General features: G+C 43.5%; 1 protein-coding gene across 4 annotated transcripts in view; it reads right to left on the bottom strand.

Annotated features, from left to right (window-relative positions):
- The window catches only part of CD99 (CD99 molecule (Xg blood group)), an 809,645-nt gene that overhangs the window by 434,031 nt on the left and 352,478 nt on the right, over positions 1-23,136 (bottom strand). For 3 of the 4 annotated variants that reach the window (XM_044072520.1, XM_044072519.1, XM_044072522.1), the window contains one exon: positions 21,672-21,725. In XM_044072520.1, coding sequence (XP_043928455.1) covers positions 21,672-21,725 — 54 coding nt within the window. The remainder of the gene's footprint in view (positions 1-21,671; positions 21,726-23,136) is intronic. The other variant, XM_044072521.1, reaches the window with a different exon arrangement.

Genomic DNA, 23,136 nt, shown 5'->3' with positions numbered 1-23,136 from the left:
CTGAAACCAATGCTTCAGCTCAGACACCCTTTCAGATTAGACTGCAGAGTTGAAAAGGAGTGGAGTAAAGTTGGAACTGAAGAAGCAAGGTCCATCACTGCCAACGGAGGTACATCTGGTAAACTTGAATTCACGGTTCTCTGATCCAAAGGCTGCATCGAGGTTGGGGTCCCGAGTGGAGGGGTCAACATGACTGTTCTCAATTCAACCTGTGGAGACTATGCTGAGATGACCCCTAAATGGATCTGCTGTTGAATAAACCTCCACATCATTCTACCTATGTCTGCTTCAACAAGGCTCCATGAAGACAGACCTTGCTGAGGAAGCTACCAAAGCTCTCAGTCTTCGTTCCTGAAATGCTGGGGAGTGCAATGCAGGGCTAATTGGATCCAGAGAACCTAACTGAGAACATGATTGGGTCTGACCAGGCTTCAGATCTGAAGATTTAGAAATTTTAGGTGCCAGACCCAGGGTGGCTGTCTAGTCAGACCTCCTTTTTGGGAGTCTTGCTTCCTGAGGCTTAGGAAAACCCTTTTCTTTATGCAAGTCTTCTCCCCCTGACAGTTTTGAAGGGGTTGTGGAGAAAGAGCTCAGTCAAGCTGACAACAATCCTTTTAAAAACAATTTGTCTTTCCTGCTCTGAAGTGCTTTACGTCCAAAAGAAGCACAAAGCAAGTATCCAAGTGCACCACTCTCAAACAGTAGGCATGAAGCACATGTAGGTCCTTTGGGGAATCTTGTGGCCAGACTTGGAACACTTCTTAAACGTTTATCAGACATCCTGTCTTGGAGGGGACACCGCACACAAGGATAGCTCTAAAAGGGCTCAAAGGGCAGAAAAAGCTCCATTACAATACAAGCTTTTACAGGATCTATAAGAGATCTGACTACTCAAGAAAAACTAAATGCCTATAAATTCAATATATATTTTTAATACAAAACACCAAATACAGGAATAGAAGTACTCCCAAATCTAATATGAGAAATAGAGCTTGACTTACCCTCACGCTAACAGAGTGGAGATCAGAGCCCTAAAAAAATATAGGCAGCAAAGGAGGTCTGATGTATTCTGAGGGTAGAAGAGGGATTATAGATAGGGAAAGAGTCAAAGCCCTGGATCCATATGCTTGAAGATGCAGAGGCTGGAGTCAAAGCCCTGGATCCATATGCTTGAAGATGCAGAGGCTGGATCCAAGTCGGACTAGTTGAATCAGACGAAAATGGACTATTGGATCTATAATTAACTAGGCCAGAAGTGAGTCACCACAATGATTATGGGGGATTCCTTCTGAAGACTGGGGGATTCCTTATGAGTCTTCAGAAATACCTTTCATATTAGAGGAAAGGGTGGAAAATCAAACAGGACCATTCTTGCCCAAAGAAAAAAAGGCATTTGACTTCCAGGCTTTCTTGCATAGAGTCCTGAAACAAAATATTGCCAGTTGATTGCTCAGAGGAGAAAAACAGATCTACTTGAGGAACCCCGACAGATGGATCAAAAGTTCAAAAACTTCCCTTGTCTAGTTTCCACTCAGAAGGGTCTACCCTAGTTCTGCTCAGCTTGTCTGCGATACTATTTTGCTCTTGTAGGATGACTACAGAGTAAGACTGCGCTGTGACACTATCCCAAGCTAACATGGCTAGTCTGCAAAGCGGGTATGACCTTGCTCATTGATATATCTCAAGGCTGTACTATTGTCTAAAACCACTATGAAGAGGTCCCAGAGGCCAAAGATGGTTCAGAGTCAACTGCCTCGATCAGAGCAAGCATATCCTTGACATTTAAGTGCTTGCACCTCTCCTTGGTGTCTCACATCCTTGTACTTTTACCCCTCCTGAAAATGCTCCCCAAGCAAAGTCCAGAGTGTTTTTGGTGACTGACTATTTTGAAGCAGGGATGGAAAAGGCAAGACCTGGATTTAAGGATATCTGTTGTCTCCACAAAGTTCTCTTCTGACAAACCCAGCACTGGAATTTTGAAAAAATAAAGGGCATTGGTGCTGGGACCAAAGAGCTATCAGATACCACTGTACCTTTCTTGCATGGAGTCTTGCCAGGGGCATCATGATGACCATAGATGTCATGAGACCCAAAATCCTGAGGTACTGCCCTCACAGTGACTGACGTCAGAGTGAAAACCACTGAAACAGATCTAAATAAGGATCTATTTTTTTCCGTAGAAATGAAGTGATGTGTCCAGTTGACATCCCAGGAACACAATCCTGTGTGAGGGAGTCAGACTTTTGACATCTCTTGGAATCCCAACTTGTGTAAGAAATCTCTTACACAAGAAGACTGCTGCCGCATTAAAAAAAGACTGTAAAGACAGGCAAGTTGTCTAAATATGGAAAAATGTGGATAACCTGTAGCCTGCAATGAGTTAAAACTGGAACTAGAGACTTTGAACACACTTCGTGACATGGATAGTGCAAAGGTTAAGACAGAGAACTGATACAACCTTAAGAAATGGTTGAAGTCTGGATGAATAGGGATGTGATAAGCATCTAGTGTTACTAGGAAACTTGAAAAAGGAAGAAGAGGTAAAAGGTTGTGAGGTAGCAATTTTGAATAAGGTCACTACCGCAAACAGGTTTAGGAAAGAAAAGTCTAGAACTGGTCTCCAAGCATTTCCATCGGCACTAGGAACATGCTTCAATAAAAACCCTCCCCCACTTGGGAAGGAATAACTGGATCTATCAGTCCTTGGGACAGCATATGATGGACAACAGGAAACAAAAGAATCTGATCTGGAGGATAAGAAATGACCCATGGAAAGGAAGAATTTCCATCCACTGCCACCCGTAATCTTGATGAATGATATTCAGAACCCATTTGTCTGAAGCGGTTACCAAACAGAAAAATGGCGAGCAAGACTTTCTGGAAAAAAAGGGGGCCAGGGCAGAAGTGGGTCACAAGGTCTCAAACAGACAAATTGGACTCTCCCTGGTTTTTGGGAGGTTAGAGATTTTTCTGGAACTCCCTTGCCATTCCTTCTTAAATGTCTGTTTATCTGAATTCTGTTCTCTGCCAAAAATAGAAAAAGAAAATCCCTTGAACAATTTGGAAAAAGGAGAGCTGAAAAATCTTAGACATTCTCTGGATCAGCTTGCCACTTTCACACTTTTTGATCACCTCTGTAGTGAGGGGGCCAAAGAAAGTCTCTCCAAGGGAGAATTTAAAATTTATTTTTTTATCTGGAAGGTTCTGAGAATACAGCTATGCAAATCTCCTTAAAACAGTACCAGTGTCCATAACCCTGGAAGTATTAACATACAAGTTGCAAACAGTGAGTAGTGACCTGTACAAAAGAAGAAACTTCAACATCAGATTAAATGTTCCTCATCATTTCACAATTTGTTATAACAAAGTTTAACATATGAACCTGACAATTCAAAATTCTGAAAACCAAACTATACACTCCCCAAACCTACCAATTTTCCCATCCATATCAGAAAGGACAGGATTAGAATAAAGTGCATAGCAGCAGTGGGATCAACTAAGGCTCCAGCTGCTGGGTCAGGCTTAGAAATAGTGTATAACATTTTAAAAGACTGAGGAATTTTACACATCCTGTCTACCTTTTGTGGGGCCAGCTGGCTGAACAGCAAGTAGCAACATCTTTTAAGCTGACATAACAGAATAAGTGGATGTAGGTGAAAGATCTGGAAGGATTTTTTTTTTAACAGTAAGCGTTGTCGCCTCACAGTAAGACGTTGTCCCGTTCGATTCTCAGCTAGAGCGTCTTCTGTGTGGAGGCATACGTGAATGGGGCGTGCCTTTGTTGAAGGTTGCACGTCAAGGCTGGTAACCTGGTACGTAAAAATCCACTACCAATCATTAGCGGACCGGAGTTCCACTGTGGCGACCCCTAACCGGGAAAAGCCGAAAGACAAATTTTAAGAGAAGTACCAACATCCTGGAAGAAGGTGGTGGTAGCTTTAACACCTAAACAGGGAAAAGATCCATCAGATCCAGCTTCATACTGGCCCATTTCGATACTAAATCATGACTATGAAGTGTATGCCTATAATGGCTAAAAGAATGGCAAAAGTGATGCCAAAGCTGATAGATATGGATCAATGTGGTTTTGTGGAATGAAGGCAAACAGTCATTAACAGAATACTGATGACCCAGAGGAAAGCCGAATGTAAGAAAATACCACTGTTGCTGGTGGGTCTTGATGCAGAGAAAGCATTTGACAGAGTAAGCTGAGACTTTATGAGCAGGGCAATGGACACATTTGCACACCCTGATAAAATTATACGGCTGATTAGGAGGATATACGAGGTACTGGAAGTGAAAATTTAAGTGGGTGCGGTCCTCTCCAATAACTTCTGCTTGAGCAGAGGAACCAATCATCTTTCCCCATAGTTATTTGCATTACACTTATAAACAATGGCAAAGAAAATAAGCGATTCAGAAATTCAAGCATATAACCGGTATGGTAGTCAAGAAAAGCTGGTTCTATTTGCAGATATTTTATACGTGACAAAATCAAAAAAAGAAATTAGTGCTGTGGAACATCATGACAGTTTCAAATCTTTTCAGGAAATAAAATTAATGAAGCTAAAAGAAAGGCAACAATGGTAAATTATGTACTCAAAGACTAACTGGTTCAGCAATATCCATATTTATGGGGAGATGACAAAATGAAGTATTTAGGGAGTATGTATCAAAAATGATTCCCGTGTGGCAGCAAAGGATATATGGGAAGAGACTAAAAAAGATACAAAAAACTGGAAGCTGTTTTATGGATATGGACAGTAAGATACAAGCAGTTAACATGTTTTTAGCCTATTTAATCTTAACACTCAGGTCAATCATATTTATCAACCTGATTAGTTGTTGTGGATAGCAATTAAAGAGCTGAAGGATTTTATCTGGGAGGGGAAGACAGCAAGTGTCAAGTGATATAAACGGATTCTTCCAATATAACAAGGCAGACTGGGATTACCAGATTTGGAGTATTTCACAGCTACACAGTTAAAGTTAATATAAATTCCACAAGCAGAAACCTATAATTCAAAGTAGAAAGGGGTGATGAAACATTGGGGGGGGGGTGCTCAAGAAACAAGGAGACAATTACATTTTGGATATTGATCTTTAAGGAGAACAATAATCATACAGATTATATTCATATAGTAGAAAGTATTTTAAGAACTAAGCCAACACGGGGATAGAGAAAGGAGATTATGCTGAAAGGCATGACTGGAATTAAGAATACAGACAATAGGCAAAAGGAGGCTGGAATTTATTCGAGAAAACTGGGAAAGGAACCAAGACATTGGGAGCAAATGACCAAAGAGGGAAAGGTAATAGAATGGGTAGGCACCAATTTTTTTATTTGGACCATTAGAGATTGCCTTCCCTATCAAAGATAAATGTCAAAGTACAGGCAGAGAGAAAATGTGGCAGGTGGCTCCTACATGCAAGACCATCAGTGGTAGAATCTTTAGTACAATCTAGAATAGAAGCTGCTGTTAAAAAAATAGGAACAATTAGTACAGCATACAAAATGCTGCATAACTACAAGTATCAGAGAGGGTTAGAAGACTGGAAAATCAATTCACAAAGAAACAATGAGGGAATACATGTATGTCTCCCAAATATGCAACAAAATATAGAAGACAGGATTTTTCTTGGAAATGCTTACATAGATATTTTTATACCTCACACAGACTCCAGAGAATTTTTCCTTGGGTAGGCATCAAATGTTGGAAGCATGATGGGGAAATTAGTAACTGGGAACATATTTTCTTAGTGTGTAATGAATTGGCAAACTTTAAAGATTCCCTGCAGACTACTCTTTCAGAGATACTAGGTATGCAAATTGGTGTAACTAGGGAAAATGACTATGAGCTAACGTGCAGAATCCAAATTGCCTAGACAAAGTAAGGCCTTGTTCAGTAATTATGGTGGTTGCCCAAAAAACAATTACTAGAAAATGGAAATCAAAGTCTAAACCAACTATACTATAAGTAGTGAATATAGTAACTGATAAAACCACTGGAACTGGAATCTTTAAAAAATGGGCAGGAGCAAATTACACAGGAAAAATGGGAATTGTGGGAAGAGTACATACAGAGGAGGAATGAGGTTTAAAAGAAGGCTGGAATTGAATGAGTTATGTAGTGCCTGACTGACAATGATTGGGTAGATTAAAAGTGATGTATGGTGTTTGCAACTCTGATTATGTCGATGTGATTTGTGATGTAAAATGCTTGCAGATGGGGTTATGTCTACAGTTTTTCTTTTATACATATGTATGACTGCCTGTGTGATAATTTAATAAACATGTTCCTTGTTTAAAAGTTCCTGCGATAGTAGGAGGAAGGTCTTCATCTCCAAGTTGTCGATGTGAAGGTTTGCCTTGCAGCTCTCACTCCTGAACTGAAATGTGTTGGGTCCTCCAGTGGAAGAGAAAAGTACAGTTGTGTACACTTACCATAAATGCAGACAGAGTGTATTCACTGTTGCAGTCATTACATTTGGGTAATCTGCTGGCAGGTTGCCCTCAGTCGGCCTGAATAACAAAGTCTTGGGTCCTGCGTCAGATGATGTCTCCTCTTCCATGTCGTCAGGGGTATAAAACATGCAGCAGATGCCATTTTAATCAGTTTTTCTTGCCCCAGATGTCAGGTGCCCCCCAAATGGGGAGCAAAAATATATATAAACTGTAAATATATAAATGCACTTTTAGAAATATAAAATTTACCTTCAACTAAAAGCAAATACACCACAAAGGCTTTTGAGTATAGTGAAGGAAAGAAAAGGTATAGAATGGGGGATGGCGGGTGGGTAACCCAGACTGCAACAGTGAATACACTCTAACAACTACATTTACGGTAAGTGTACAGAACTGTACTATGTTCTTCGTGTTTCACTGTTGCAGTCATTACATTTGGGTAGAGTCCCAAAGCTACGGATGGGAGGATGGAACTAAACACCATTAGGAGCAGCTATAAGGCCCTGCAGGACTGCAGTGGCAAAGCCTGCCCTGGAGTTAGAGAAGAGAGGTAAATTATAATGCTTTGTGAAAGTATGAACAGAGCTATAAGTAGCAGCTTGCAGAATGCCTTTGGTTGGGACCCCTCTGAGAAAAGCTGCTGAAGTAGAGGCAGCCCTGGTGGAATGGGATCTGATCCCCTTGGGCACAGGTTTACCATGGTGCAAGTAGCAGAAACGAATGCAGTGGCTTATCCATTTAGAAATAGCCTGCTTTGATATAGCCTTCCCCTCTGATCATGCAGCAAATGCTACCAGTAGTCGCTCAGACTTTCATAGAGATTTTGTCCCAAGTAGAATCTTAGTTGCCTGTGTACATCCAATGAATGCAGAATCCGCCCCCCCCCCCTTGTTCTGAGGATTTGGGAAAAATGTTGGCAGGTGAATGGTCTGGTTAAGAGCCACACAGGATACCACCTTAGGTATAAAAAAAGGATTGGTCCTGAGGGCCACCCTGTCCAGGTATAATATAATGAAAGGCTCCACTGCCATGACAGCCTGTAGTTCTGAAACCCTTCCTGCTGAAGTGACTGCCAAAAGAAAAGCTGTCTTCCAAGATAGAAATGTTATATCTGCAGTAGCTGCTGGTTCAAAAGGAGGTAGGGTGAGTTTTTCCAGCACAAAATTGAGGTCCCATGCAGTAGTTGATTTTCTGAGAGGCCTTAAATTTTTGGCCCCTCTAAGATGCTGTTTTAGCAGAGGATGAGAAAAGATGGGAGGCTCAGTGTTGTAATGAGCTGAGATGGCAGAGGCATGGATTTTTACTGAAGAAAAAGATAGGCCCTTGTCAAGCATCTCAGTCAAGTATTGTAAAATCTGAGGGATATTTGGTTTTGCTGCGTCCGTTCCTTGTGCTTGGTTCTAAGCACAGAATCTCTTCCATTTATCAGCATACGATTTTATAGTACTAGGCCTTCTGGCTTCCAAAAATGACATCCATCACAGATTTACTGAGGTGTTTGAATAATTACATGATCAGCCAAGCTGCAAGGTTCAGAGTTTGGAGCGGAGTGTGCAGAATTTGATTGTTCTGCTGAGACCGTAGATGAGGTATTTGAGGCAAGCACCAAGGAGGGAGTTGAGACATATTCCTTAGAATTAGGTACCAGTGCTGGCGAGGCCAGTCCGGAGCAATTAGGATCATTTTTGGTTTTTCCTGTCTGACCTTTAGTAAGACCTTGGAGAGAAGAGGCAGAGGGGAAAGGCATAGACTGATAGGTTTTTCCAACTGAAGGATAGGGCATCCACTTTCCATGCTCGTCTGTGAGAAGTCCTTGTGCAGAATTTGTCCTGTTGATAATTTTAGGGAGAGGCAAATAGATCTATGTCTGGGCTCCCCCATTTCTGTTAACATGCTGAAGATTTGTGGAGTGCAGGTCCATAAGATTTCTGCTTAGGTCATCTGCCAGAGTATTTTGTTTTCCTGGCAGGAATTGAGCTTGAAGATGTACTTGGTAAGTCAAGGCTGTGTTCCACAATGCCATGGCTAGTCTGCAAAGGGGGTAGGAATGTGTACCCCCCCTGCTTGTTTATATACCACATAACTGGTGTTGTCCGTCTTTATCAGTAGTTGTTCTGAATGAAGCAAGTCATTGAAGGCTGTCAGGGCATTCTCAACAGCTAGCATCTCTTTCTGGTTGATATGCAGATGCATTTGTTTTGGGCTCCATATGCCCCGAATGCATCTCCCCGAAAGGTGGGCCCCCCCAAGCATAGTCTGTAGTCAGGGATTGGGTGGCAGGGGGTAGAGTGAATGACAGTCCCTTGTTTTGGTGATATCTCTGCCTGCCAAAGAAACTCCTGTTGCAGGCAGGGAATGAGAGGAATCATGGTTTCCAGACTGTGACAATGTTGACTCCATAAACTTTTTAGGTACCATTGAAGTTTCCTCATATGCAGTCTTGCATATGGAATTAGTAGAATGCAAGATGCCATGAACCCCAAAGCCTGCAGAATCTGTCTTGCAGATAACTGGGTTTTTGTTGCCATCTGTTTGAAGTATGTTGGCAGTTGCCTTTGTCTGGCATAAGATAAGCCATCTGGGCAGTTGTATTCAAGCTTGCACCCAGGAATGTAGCATTCTGAGAGGATACCAGTTGTGATTTCTTTTCATTTATTGTGTACCCTAGCCATGTTAGAAGCCTTTTTACAAACGCCAGATGTTGAAGAAAAATGTCCTTCTTCTCTGCTTGAATGAGGGAGTTGTCCAGGTAAGGATAAATGTGTATGCTTCTTTGTCTGCAAAATGCAATTACTGGTGCCAGGCAATTTGTAAAGACCGTGGGCGCAGTAGATAAGCCAAAGGTCAGTGCAGAGAATTGGTAATGCATAATACCTGCCTTGAAGTGGAGGTATCTTCAGCACGATTCCCTTATTGGGATATGCAGGTATGCCTCAAGTCTAGAGTCAGTAACCAAGCTTTCTTGCCCAGCATAGGCAGTAGCTTTTGTAAAATCAGCATTTTGAACTTTGGAATGTCCAGGAACACGTTTAAAATCCATAAGTCCAGTAATGGACGCCAGGCACAGTCTTTTCTGGATACCAGGAACAGTATTGAATAAAAACCCTGTCCTTTTTCCTGTTCTGGTACTGGTTAAATAACCCCCATATCCATGAGGGACGCAACTTGTTTCTGAGCCTCTGCCCACTGATTTTGTGGCAGATCTGGCCAACCGTATGGAATTGGCAAAGTATGGAAAATGAAATCTGTACCCCTGGAATACTATGTTTAATACCCACTTGTCCGGGGTAATTAACTGCCAATTTTGAGCATGAAGTGCTAATTTCCCCCCCAAGGGGGCTGCCAAAAGATAAGTGCTTGGTGATGGTAGAGGGAAGTCATTGAGAAGGTTTACTGTAGGGTTGTGCTTAGTTTCCTCCAGATTTGGAGGTGGAGGCACCCCATTGCTTTGACCTGTAAGAACCCTGTGATTGGTATCTAGAGCCTTCTGAGTGCCTGGATTTGCCTTGAGAGGCTCTGTTGACACAGGAAAGGACCAATTTTTAGTAAGCTAGTGCTTACTGAATCTGGGTGGCTGCACTTGTAGGAAATCTTTTACAGTTCGCATAGATTAAGCTTAGGCTTCCATTTTCTTTAAAACCTCTTCTGCCTTATTACCAGAGTATCATGCTGTAAAGGGGCATCCAACAATTTAGCTTTAACATGATCAGGCAGATTTTGCTCCTCGAGCCAGGCATGCCTTCTAATCACAGATCCAGTAACTGCGGCCCTGCAAGAGGCCTCCAAGGAATAAAAACCACATTGCAAAGTATGCTTTCCAACCTGTTCTACTGCATGCAATAATTCCTGCAATTCTTTATTTTCCACACAGTCAGAAATCAACAATTTTCTGTTTCAATAAGCCCATAACATGTTGATATTTAAGCATATGAAACTAGCAGTTTAAGGCCCTAATTGCCAAGGTTGCAGACGTAATCCCCTTCTTTCACCATCTATCCAGCACCCTGGAATCAATATCAGAGGGGTTAGGATTTTTGGCTGTAGAGCCCTTTACACCTTTGGGACCCTGTGAGATAGTTTCAGGATCAGCAGCAGAACTTTTGAATAGAAATTTGTGGGAGTCAGGAACCCTGTAATATCTGTCTGGCTTACTAGGAGTCAGACATAGGGAATCAGGAGCCATGCTTGATTTCGAAAACACATCAGCAATGTCTAATACAGGACGGATAGCCAAAGGCCTATGCTGAGAAAGAAGGAAATCCCTAAGTCTCTTTTTTGATTCAGAGAAATCCTGACTCTCCCAATGAAAATGTTCCCTTACAGCATGCAAGGTTTCTCCAAAAGAATAATCCTCAGGAGGAGATGCAGATGGGATGGCTTCTTCTGCATCTTAATCCTCATAGGGTGGTATAGAAAATTTGTCATCAGAAGAGGAATCAGAAGAAATGGAAACTGATCTGAAGATTCATAATCAGTGTCTGGCCCAGGCCTCTTAGCAGGGGGGGTTGGGAACCCCTGATCAAGGTTAATTAAGTCCTCAACCATTTTGATCATCTTTTTTAGGCATAGGGGCCTGAGCACGTGGCTCATGAGTTGTTTTTTTAGACTTAGATTATTTTGATCTTGTTTATGAAGCTGGCGTCTGTTTTATATAAAAATGGTGAGGCCTGAAAACACCCTCAGAAGCAGGTGCCTGCTCAGCAGCTCCAGACCCATCCAAGGGAGAGATATCCGCGGGTTCAATACTCAGACTCTCGCTGCATACCGGACTCCGCATGGGTCTCTGTAGAGGCCTGCGACTCAAAAGTAGCGGGTATCAGGGACTGCGAAAGCACCTCATTGAGCACCAGCGACTGGCTTAGGAGAAGCTTCGTTGTCGGTTTTGGACCTAGACTGTGTCTCTCTCTTTTTCTTTGCGTTTTTTGTGAACTCCGGTAGTCTGATTGCTAACTGACGACATTTCAGGGCAATTAAATCTGGATCCAAAATATTTAGAAGCAAAAATATACTGACGCTTAATAGTGCGTTGGTTAAATCTAGCACAAAACCGACAGCAAGGCACGTTATGATCTGGGCCTAGGCAAGGAATACAGTACAAATGAAAATCCTTATGATGTATTTGCTTCCCACAAGGAATACAATTAACTTTTACTGACATCGGTGAGGAGCAAGAAAAAGTTTCCCCAACGAGGTACTTGGCTTTAGTTGAAGACTTCGGTTCTGAAACTCTAATGTGAAAATTTCAGGAGTCGGCCGACTGGAACTTGCAAACTGCTTCTGCTTTGTGCACCGCGGGGCAAGAAAGACTGAATAAAATGGCGTCGGCTGCATGTTTTATACCCCTGACAACCTGACGTCATGGAAGAGGAGGCAGCAACCGACGCAGGACCCAAGACTTTATTCAGGCCGACTGAGGGCAACCTGTCAGACTACCCTAAATGTAATGACTGCAACAGTGAAACACGAAGAACATTCATTGTTTGCAGGCTGTGACAATGTTGACTCCATAAACATTTAGGTACCACTGAAGTTTTCATATGCAGTCTCGCATATGGAATTAGTAGAATGCAGGACACCATGAATCCCAAAGCCTGCAGAATTTGTATTGCAGACAAATGGGTTTTTGTTGCCATTTGTTTGAAGTATGTTGTCAGTTGCCTTTGTTTGTCTAGCGTGAGGTAAGCCATTTGGGCAGCTGTATTCAAGCTTGCACCCAGGAATGTAATTTGAGAGGTTACCAGTTATGATTTCTTTTCGTTTGTTGAAGAAGAGTGTCCTTGTCCTCTGCTTGAATGAGACAATCGTCCAGATAAGGATAAATTTAGATGTTTCTTTGTCTGCAGAATGCAATTACTGGTGCCAGGCACTTTGTAAAGACCCTCAGCGCAGTAGATAAGCCAAAGGGCAGTGCAGAGAATTGGTAATGCAAAAAACCTGCTTTGAAGTGGAGGTATCTTCTGCATGCTTCCCTTATTGGGATATGCAGGTACGCCTCAAGTCTAGAGTTACTAACCAAGCATTCTTGCCTAGCATAGGCAGTAGCTGTTGTAAAGTCAGCATTTTGAATTCTGGAATGTCCAAGTACGTGTTCTGAATTGATAAGTCCAGTATTGGACACCATGAACCGTCTTTTCTGGGTACCAGGAACAGTCTTGAATAAAATCCTTGTCCTTTTCTGGTACTGGTTGAATAGCCCCCATATCCATGAGTCCGGTTCGATTCTCGGCTGGGGTGCCTTCTGTGTGGAGTTTGCATGTTCTCCCTGTGTTCGCGTGGGTTTCCTCCGGGTACTCCGGTTTCCTCCCACATTCCAAAGACATGCATCTGGAGCGTTTCTCCCCGGGCCTCTGCTGAAAACAGGCTCTGTGGAACCTAGTCGGACATTCCCGGTCAACAAATGTTAAATAAAAATGAGGGACATGACTTGTTTCTGGGCTCCTGCCACTGGGTTTGTGGCAGATCTGGCCACCCGTTTGGAACTGGCAAAGTATGGAAATGAAATCTGTACCCCTGGGATACTATGTTTAAAACCCACTTGTCCTGGGTAATTAACTGCCAATTGTGAGCATGAAGTGCTAGTTTTCCCCCCAAGGGGGCTGCCAAAAGATAAGTGCTTGGAGATGGTAGAGGAAAGTCATTGAGACTGCTTACTGCAGGGTTGTTTTGTTTCCTCCAGATTTGGAGGTGGAGGCACCCCACTGCTTTGACCTGTAAGAACCCTGTGACTGATATCTGGAGCCTTTTGAGTGCCTGGGTTTGCCCAGAGTGGCTCTGTTGGACACAGGAAAGGACCAATTTTTAGTAGGCCAGTATCTACTGAACCTGGGTGGCTGCACTTGCAAGAAATCTTTTACAGTTTGCATAGATTTAGCTTTGTCTGCCATTTTCTTTAAAACCTCTTCTGCCTTATTACCAAGCAGAGTATCATGCTGCAAAGGGGCATCCAACAATTTAGCTTTAACATGATCAGGCAGATTTTGCTCCTTGAGCCAGGCATGCCTTCTAATCACAGATCCAGTAACTGCAGCCCTACAAGAGGCCTCCAAGGAATCAAAACCACATTGCAAAGTATGCTTTCCAACCTGTTCTGCTGAATGCAATAAATCCTGTAACTCTGTTTTCCACACAATCAGAAATAATTTTCTGTTTAAGTAAGCCCATAACATGCTATATGAAACTGACAGTTTAAAGCCCTGATTTCCAAGGTAGCAGACGTATAAACCTTCTTACCTTATCTATCCAGCGCCCTGGAATATCTATCAGAAGGGGTAGGATTTTTGGCTGTAGAAGCCTTAACACCATTGGGACACTGAGAAATAGTCTCAGGATCAGCAGCAGGATTTTTGAAAACAAATTTGTGGGAGTCAGGAACCCTCTAATATCTGTCTGGCTTATTAGGAGCCGGAGGCAGGGAATCAGGAGCCATGCTTGATTCCGAGAACACATCAACAATGTCTAATACAGGAGGTACTGCCAAAGGCCTATGCTGAGGAAGAAGGAAATCCCTAAGCCTCTTTTGATTCAGAGAAGTCCTGACTCTCCCAGTGAAAATGTTCCCTTAAAGTATGCAAAGTCTCTCCAAAAGAGTAATCCTCTGTAGGAGATGCAGATGGGATTGATTCCTCTGCATCACAATCCTCATAGGGTGGAATAGAAAATTCCTGATCAGAAGAGGAATCAGAAGAAATGGAAACCTGATCTGAAGATTCATAATCAGTGCCTTGCCTAGGCCTCTTAACAGGAGGGGGGGGGGGGGTTTGGGAACCCGTGATCAAGGTAATTAAATCCTCAGCCATTTTGATAATCTTTTTTTAGGCATAGGGACATGAGCACGTGGCTCATGCATCGTTTTTTTAGACATAGAAGTTGTTTTTGACATTTATTTTTGTTGCTGCCGGTTTAATATAAAAGTGTTGATGCCTGAAAACACCCTCAGAAGGACCCATCCAAGGGAGAGACATCCGCAGGTTCAAAACTCTTGAGAATCTCGCGGCATACTGGACTCAGAATGGGTCTCGGTAGAGGCCTGCGACTCAAAAGTAGCAGGTATCAGGGGCTGCGAAAGTGCCTCTCTGAGTACAGGCGACCCGGCGACTGGCTTACGAGAAGCTTAGTCTGTTTTGGACCTCAACGGTCTTCCTTGCGTTATTTGTGAACTCCGGTAGTCTGACTGCTAACAGACATTTCAGGGTAGTTAAATCTTGAACCAAAATATTCAGTAGCAAAAATATACCAACGTTTAATAGTGCGTTGGTTAAATTTAGCACAAAACCGACAGCAAGGCACGTTGTGATCAGGGCCTAGGCAAGGAAGACAGTACAAATGAAAATTCTTATGAGGTATTTGCTTCCCACAAGTAATGCAATTATTAACTTTTACTGACATCGGTAAGGAGCAAGAAAAGGTTTCCCCAATGGGGTACTTAGCTTTAGTTTGAAGACTTCGGTTCTGAAACTCGAATACAAAAATTTCAGGAGTCGGCCAACCGGCACTTGTGAACTGCTTCTGCTTCGGGCACCGCTGGGCAAGAAAGACTGGTTAAAATGGTGTTTGCTGCATGTTTTATATCCCTGACGTCATGGAAGAGGAGACAGCAACCGACGCAGGACCCAAGACTTTGTTATTCAGGCCGACTGAGGACAACCAGCCAGCAGATTACCCAAATGTAATAACTGCAAAAGTGAAACACTAAGAACATCTATGTGATGCACTATATCCAGGTAGCAGCCTATGAACTGCATGTTTTGGGTAGGCTGTACCAACAACTTCTCTTTGTGGACCAACATTCCTAAGGCCAGAAAGTTGGAGAATGTAACCTCTGGCCTTCACTAAGGGGTTCCACTGTTGTGGCAGCCATGAGTCAATAATCCAGATATGGAAACATGCTGGTTCTGTGGAGTGGCAGACGGGTCATAACCTACTGTCAATATGCATGTGAACCACAGAAGACTGGCTGTAATAAGAACAAAGGGCAAGACTCCAGGAACTGATAATGGCCGTCTCCTTTTCAGAAGTAAAGGGATCTCCTGGACACTGATGCAATCTATGTGCAAGCATCCTACAGATCCACGAGACACATCCAAGTCATATGCCTAAGGAATATGTAGAATTCACTGCACAATAACCACTCTCAATGGGGTAGTTTTTACGAAGATGATGTTACTTAGGTGGACAACTGAAGAGAGGCCTTTGTTCTTTTCTGAAACCAAAAATAACCTCAAACAAGCATCCTGACTCTATATACTCTGGTGGGTCCTCGTGGATGATTCTCAAAGCAGGGATAGTACTTTCTTCTCAGCCATGTTTAGCTAGTGAGGCAGCACATCTGGAAGCATCCATGGAAATGAGGGGGAGACTAGGAAATGGGGAATAGCTTCTGGATATTCTCTCTCAAACCTAGGAATAGATTGATGGTTATTTGTACAAGGAAGTAGAGGAATAAACAATCCCTACTGAATCCAGAGAGGAGCAGCAGAAAGTACAGTTTTGTACCTACCATAAATGTAGAAATTAGAGTGCTAATACAGCTGCAGTAATCACAGATGGGTTTTCAGCAGTCAGGCGGTCCCTCAGTCGGCTGAATTCCAAAGTCTTGGTCCGGCGTCTGTTGTCGTCGCTTACTCTTCTGACGTCAGGAAGGCCAGAGTATATAAGACACAGCCGACGCCATGTTCTTCAGTCTTTCTTGCCCCAGATGTCAGGTGCCCCCAAAAGGAAGGCAATACATAAATAAGGCTTATCTACATATGCAAGCAATGCAATGAAATGCAAAATCAGTGTAAGCAAGCAAATAAAACATAGCAGGATAACCCAGTCAGGTGATATGAAAAGGTTGTAAGGCCCCATGCTTTTACCAAGTGGGGAAGGAGGGAGGGAAACCTGTACTGCAGCTGTATTAGCACTCGAACATCTACATTTATGGTAGGTACAAAACTGTACTATGTTCATCGTGCATACAGCTGCAGTAATCACAGATGGGTAGAATCCCAAAGCTATGCATAGGGTGGTAGGTACTATGAGGAACTGGGTTGAGCCAGAATGCCCTGCAAAACAGCAGTGGCAAAGCCTGCTCTTGTTCTGGAATATAAGGGCAGGTGGTAGTGTTTTGTGAAGGTATGTACAGAACTCCAAGTGGCTGCCTCCAAAATATCCTTAGTAGGAACACCTCTGAGGAAGGCTGTAGAGGTGGCTGTGGCCCTGGTGGAGTGAGATCTGATAGCAGTAGGGACAGATTTCCCATGATAGGAATAACAAAACCGTATGCAGTGGCCAATCCACTTGGAAATGGTCTGTTTGGTAACTGGTTTCCCTTGAGCCCCTACGGCATAGGACACAAAGTTGTTCCGATTTCCTGAAGGACTTTGTTCTGTCCAAATAGTAACGTAGCTGCCTATGGATGTCTAAAGAGTGAAGCAGCCTCTCCCCTTTGTTTTGAGGGTTAGGATAAAAGGTAGGTAGGTGTCTGGCTTGATTTAAGGCTATCCTAGATACCACTTTTGGCATAAAAGATGGGTTGGTACGAAGGGAAACCCTGTCCTGATGGAAGATTAGGAAGGGCTGCACCGCCATGAGGGCCTGTAGTTCAGAAACCCTACGAGCTGAAGTGATGGCCAGAAGGAAAGCTGTTTTCCAGGACAAATATTGCAGATCTATTGAGGCAGCAGGTTCAAAGGGAGGCAATGTTAATTTTTCTAGAATGTAATTAAGGCCCTAGGCAGGAATTGGCTGCTTCCTTGGAGGTCTTATATTCTTAGCCCCTCTGAGGAACTGTCGTAAGAGTGGGTGAGAGAATAAAGGAGGATCCGTGTTGAATTCTGCAGAAATGGCCGATGCATGTATTTTTATGGAAGAAAATGAAAGTCCACTGTTCAGCAGTTCAGCTAGGTACTGTAAAACCTGAGGCAAGTTCAATTTTGTAGGGTCCTGGCCTCTTTTCTGATTCCAACAGCAAAACCGCTTCCATTTTGCGGAGTAAGCTTTTCTTGTAGATGGTCTTCTGGCCTCCAAAATGACATCCTGCACCTCCTTGGAGAGTAGGGACTGTTGCGGTGTCAAGGGATTTTCCATGCAGCGAGGTTGAGTGTTTTCAGCTGACTGAAGAGTTTTGTAGCTGTTCTGAGTCAGTAGAAGAGGCATTAGAGGCAGGGACCATGGAGGAGTATGTGTTAGGCTCCTCAGGAGTGGATACCAGTGTTGCCTTGGCCAATCTGGAGCAATCAGTATCATCCTCGGTTTGTCTGTTCTTGCTTTCAAAAGCACCTTGGGCAGAAGGGGCAGAGGTGGGAATGCATAAACTGTCCATGCTGTCCAACTGAATGAAAGGGCGTCCACCTTCCAGGCCTTTGGATGAAATGTCCTTGAACAAAACTTTTTCAGTTGATGGTTCCTGTGGGAGGCAAAAAGATCTATGTCTGGCCTCCCCCACGCTTGGATTATCTCTGTAAACACCTGAGGATGTAACTTCCATTCGTGTGGATCTATCATATTTCTGCTTAGAGTGTCTGCCAGTGTGTTTTCAGTCCTGGCAAGTACTGTGCTTGAAGTTCGATTTGTCTTTCCAGAGCCAAGTTCCAAAGAGTCATGGCTAGTCTGCACAAGGGGTATGAATGTGTTCCTCCTTGTTTGTTTATGTACCACATCACTGTGGTGTTGTCTGTTCTTATCAGTAATTGTCCTGGATGCAGGAAGTCCTTGAAGGCTGTAATTGCATTTATTACTGCTAGCATTTCTTTTTGATTGATGTGAAGGTGCTTTTCCTTTTGGGACTATCTGCCCTGAATGCACCTGTCCTTAATGTGCGCCCCCCAGGCGTAATCTGAGGCATCTGTGGTTATGACTTGTTTTGCTTGAGGCTTGCAGAATGGAAGGCCTGTGTTTACTTGACATGCTTGGGCCCACCATAGAAATTCCTTTTGCAAACATGGAATTATTGGTATAATTGTTTCCAAACTGTGACTGTGTTGAGGCCATAGATTTTTTAGGTACCATTGAAGTTTCCTCATATGCAGCTTTGCACATGGGATTAGAAGAAGGCAAGATGCCATGAATCCCAGAGCCTGCAGGAATTTCCTTGCAGTAAGCCTGGTACTTTTTGCTTGTGTTTCGAAGTACTGAGATAGTTGCCCTTGTTTTTCTGGCGTAAGATATGCCATCTGGGTGTTTGTGTCCAAGTTGGCGCCCAGGAAGGTTATTTTCTGAGATGGTGTTAGCCTTGATTTCTCCTTGTTGATGGTATATCCCAGAGAAAGCAGTAACCGTGTCACATATGCCAGATGTTCCAGTAGTATGCGTTTGCTGTCCGCTTGGCTCAGGCAGTCGTCCAGATAAGGGTAAATTTGTATCCCTTGAAGTCTGCAGTAGGCAATCACTGATGCCAGGCACTTTGGCTTATCTACTGCGCCCAGAGTATTCACAAAGGGCAATGCAGAGAATTGATAGTCGATTGAACCTGCAAGAAATCTGAGGTATCTTCTGCAGCTTTGTCTGATTGGGACATGCAGGTATGCCTCCTTGAGGTCCAATGTTACCAGCCAAAACTCCTTGCCCAGCATGGGAAGAAGTTGCTGTAATGTGAGCATCTTGAATTTTGGTACGAGTAGGAATGTGTTTAGGATGGATAAGTCCAAAATGGGTCTCCAGTCGGTTCATTTTCTTGGTACCAGAAAAAGTCTTGAATAAAAACCTTGACCTTGTTGGTGTGTAGGTACCTTTTGTATAGCTCTCATGTTTAGGAGCTTTGAAATTTGCAGTTGTGCCTCTGCCCTTTGATTTTGTGGCAGGTTTGGCATGCCTCTCATTTTTGGAAGAGTGTGAAATTGAAATTTGTAGCCTCTGTTTATAATGTCCAGTATCCATTTGTCTGTTGTGACAATGTGCCAATTGCTTGCAAATAATGCTAGTTTCCCTCCCAAAGGTGCTGCCAGCTGAAACTTGCTTGGCATTGAAATGAGGGAGTCATTGGGTTTGCTTCCTGTATTGTTGTGCACGGTCTTCACCACCTCTTGGTGCTGGAGATTGCCATTGTCTGCCTCTATATGATCCTTGTGATTGCCCTCTGCCCCTTGTGCGTCTGTATCTACCTCTTTGGGGCTTGTCAGTGGCTGGAAAGGACCAGTTTTTTGAAGGCCAATTTCTGCTAAAACGTGGTGGTTGGACCTGTAAGAAAGCCTTGACAGTTTGCATAGATTTGGCTTTTTCTTCCATTTTCCGTAGTATCTCCTCAGCATTAGTACCAAATAGTACATCCTTTTGTAAAGGAGCATCAAGAAGTTTAGCTTTCACATGATCAGGTAAATTTTGTTCCCCAAGTCAGGCATGTCTACGAATGACTGATCCTGTAGCAGCCGCTCTACTGGAAGCCTCTAGGGCATCATAACCACATTGTAAGGTGTGCTTACCCACTTGCTCCGCACTATGCATCATATCCTGTAACTCTTTTAAATCTGGTTGTTCAGGTTGAGACATTTTGTTCCTTAATTGTGATAACAGGTACTGTTGATATTTAATCATATGAAACTGACAGTTTAAGGCTCTCATGGCTAGGGTGGCCGAGGTATATACCTTTTTACCCCACCTTTCTAGAGATCTGGATTCCTTTTCTGCAGGGAGTGGATTCTTGGCAGTGGAGGCCTTTAATCCCTTGGGGCCTTGTGAAATGGTTTCAGGGTCAGCATTATGGCCTTTGTAAAGAAATTGGTGAGAGCTGGGTACTCTGTGAGAGCTGGGTACTCTGTAATACCTATCAGGTTTTACTGGTGCAGGAGGCAGAGAATCAGGGTTAAGGCAAGCCTCCGAGTAGACATCATCCAGTACATCCAAAACAGGGGGTATAGCCAGAGGTCTGTGCTGAGGTAACCAAAGAAATTCCCTAAGCCTTTTCTTGGAATCTGAAAAGTCTTGGCCTTCCCAATGGAAGTGTTCCCTCAAAGTGTGCAAGGTTTCCCCAAAAGAAAAATCTTCTGGAGGTGATACAGAAGGAATGGACTGTTCTGCATCCGAATCCTCAAAAGGGGAGTAAGAGTGTGTTCCTCTGCATCAGAATGTTCTGATAAAATGGATCCCTGATCAGAAGAGGGAGATTCTTCCCCCACTCTGGGTCTCTTGTCAGGAGGGGGCTGAGAACCTCTGATAAGAGTAATTAAATCCTCAGCCATTTTAAGCATCTGTTTCTTAGGCATGGGTCCAGGAGATGGGCCCTGTGCAACAGGCCTCATGGGATGCCTGACTGCTTTGGATTTAGTAAAAGCCTTTATTGAAAAAGAAGAAGAGGGCCTAAATACACCATGGGTGGAGGTGGACCTGTCCACATTAGTAGGCTCGACATTAGCAGGGGCTTCGGTTGTAGTCTGGGAAAGGGCCGAGGACCCAGCAGTCTCTGGTACGGAGGACACCGCCAAAGGAGTGTCGTCGGTAGTCAGGGACTGCAAAGGCATCTCGCTGAGAACCGGACCACGTGTAGCCTGTTTTGGCATGGTATCGGCGGGGACCGCGGGTCTCGCGTGTCGGTCCTTTTCCTTGCGTTTTTTGGACAAAACGGTAGTCGGAGTGTCCGACGACATTTTATGATCAAAAGCTTTACCAAAATAGTGTTGGGCGAACTCCGCCCGACGCTTTATAGTGCGTTTATTGAAGGTAGCGCAAAAGCGACAGCCCGAGACGTCGTGGTCTGGGCCCAAACAAGGTATGCAAAGGGAATGGAAATCCTTATGCGGTATTTGCTTCCCACAAGAAATACAATTATTAACTTTTTCTGACATCGGTCTGAGGCAAGAAAAGTTTCCCCAACGGGGTACTTAGCTTTAGAGAAGACTTCAGTTCCAATTTTTTCGTAATTCAGGAGCTGGCCGACCGGCACTTGCGAACTGCTTCTGCTTCGGGCACCGCGCGGCAAAAAAGACGGGAGAACATGGCATCGGCTGTGTCTTGTATACTCTGGCCTTCCTGACGTCAGAAGAGTAAGCGACGACAACCGACGCCGGACCAAGACTTTGGAATTCGGCCGACCGAGGGACCGCCTGACAGCTGAAAACCCATCTGTGATTACTGCAGCTGTATGCACGATGAACATCATGCCAACTTTACAAAAGCTGCAGTTTGTCTTCCCACCCCCAGCTTGCAAGGTACAGAAACTACTGATTATTACCAAACATATGTATTAACAGATCAAATTAATTTTGCAAAGAATATCTTGAAAACTATAACTTACCCTTACCACCAGAGCCACCTGGCTGGGGCTGAACAGGGGGCTTCTTTGGTGTATCTGAAAAGACAAAAAAAAAGGTATGTACTCACCATAACATTCCATCTGTGTTGATCTTGGTCATTCCTGACAGATGGTAATTGGTTCCGATCCCTGGAACCGGTTCGGCCTTTATACAGCTCGTGCCAAAGACTCTCGACCCAAGTCTCTACCCACAATGCTCCTGTGCTCATTACTTCAGATAGAGTTTGAAAACTGCAGCAAGATGAAGTATCTAATATACTACTACTAATAGTAATACAGAGGAAGCCATGTCCAAGGTAAAATGCCCAGCATAAGCCCAGGACAAGGGTACGATCCTCCAGAGTATCTGAAAGGACGGGGTAAGGAAGGAGGGAGGGATATCAAGAATGAACGAAGATTGACAACACAGATGGAACGTTATGTTGAGTAAACTTCTTTATCTGATGTCAATCTTAGTTTATTCTTGACAAATGGGACAGAGTCCCCAGCTACCTATACCCTGGGTTGCCCTTATGGAAGGATATTCCTGAGCACCACAGATCCAAATGATGCTCTTCTGGAGACCATATCCAACTTGTAATGAGTGATAAAGGTATGAGGCGTTGCCCAAGTGGCTGCCGCATATACTTCATCCAGAGAAGACTTGGAATGAGAAATGGCTGAAGAGGCCGGCTTACCAATCTTTGGTCATGAAAAGGAAACAGCTGGTCTGAAGATCTACCATCCTTAGTCCTGTCCAGATAAAATCTCAGCTGTCTGTGAATGTCTAGCATATGTAGATAGTACTCATTCTTGTTACAGAAATTTGGAAAGAAAACTGGTAACTGAATGGACTAACTGAGGTTTGATTCGGCGACCCACTTAGAAGAAAGGAAGGATTACTTCAAGGACACTTTATCCTTATGGAAGATTATATATGGCGGTTTTGCACAAAATGCCTGTATTTCTGAAACCCTTCTGACAGAGGTAATAGCAACTAGAAAAAGGGTTTTCCAGGAGAAGAATCTGAGTTCACAAGTGGCTGCTGACTCAAAAGGGAAGTAATACCAAATGTTGCAAAATGAAAATAAGATTCCCACGGTGGCAATGGATCCTTGAATGGGGTTTTTTTTACAAAGGAGTCCTTTAAGAAAAACTTGACATAAGCTATGAGAGATTAGGGATTGGTCACCATAACCATTGTGAAAGTTACGGACAGCTGCTAGAGCAACTGTGATAGTAGAGGCAGCCACTTCTCGATTAAAAAGATCCACCAAAAATTCTAAGATTTTCTTCAACAGGAGCTGAAAAGGTATCTAGATTATTCCCAGAAGCCCAGAGTGAGAATCTTTTCCATTTGCTATAATATAACTTCCTCGTGGATGTCTATGGGAAGCCAGAAGAATGTTTCAGACAGGGGATTACTGGAATTAGAAAAACCAAGCCAGGAGCTTCAGGGATTGAAGGT

Source organism: Protopterus annectens, chromosome 5.part0 (genome assembly GCF_019279795.1).
Source record: "Protopterus annectens isolate FY-2018-M chromosome 5.part0, PAN1.0, whole genome shotgun sequence".
In the NCBI taxonomy this organism is placed as follows: Eukaryota; Metazoa; Chordata; order Ceratodontiformes; family Protopteridae; genus Protopterus; species Protopterus annectens.
The sequence above is the reverse complement of the archived record's forward strand: the minus strand, read 5'-3'. Positions and strand labels throughout refer to the sequence as shown.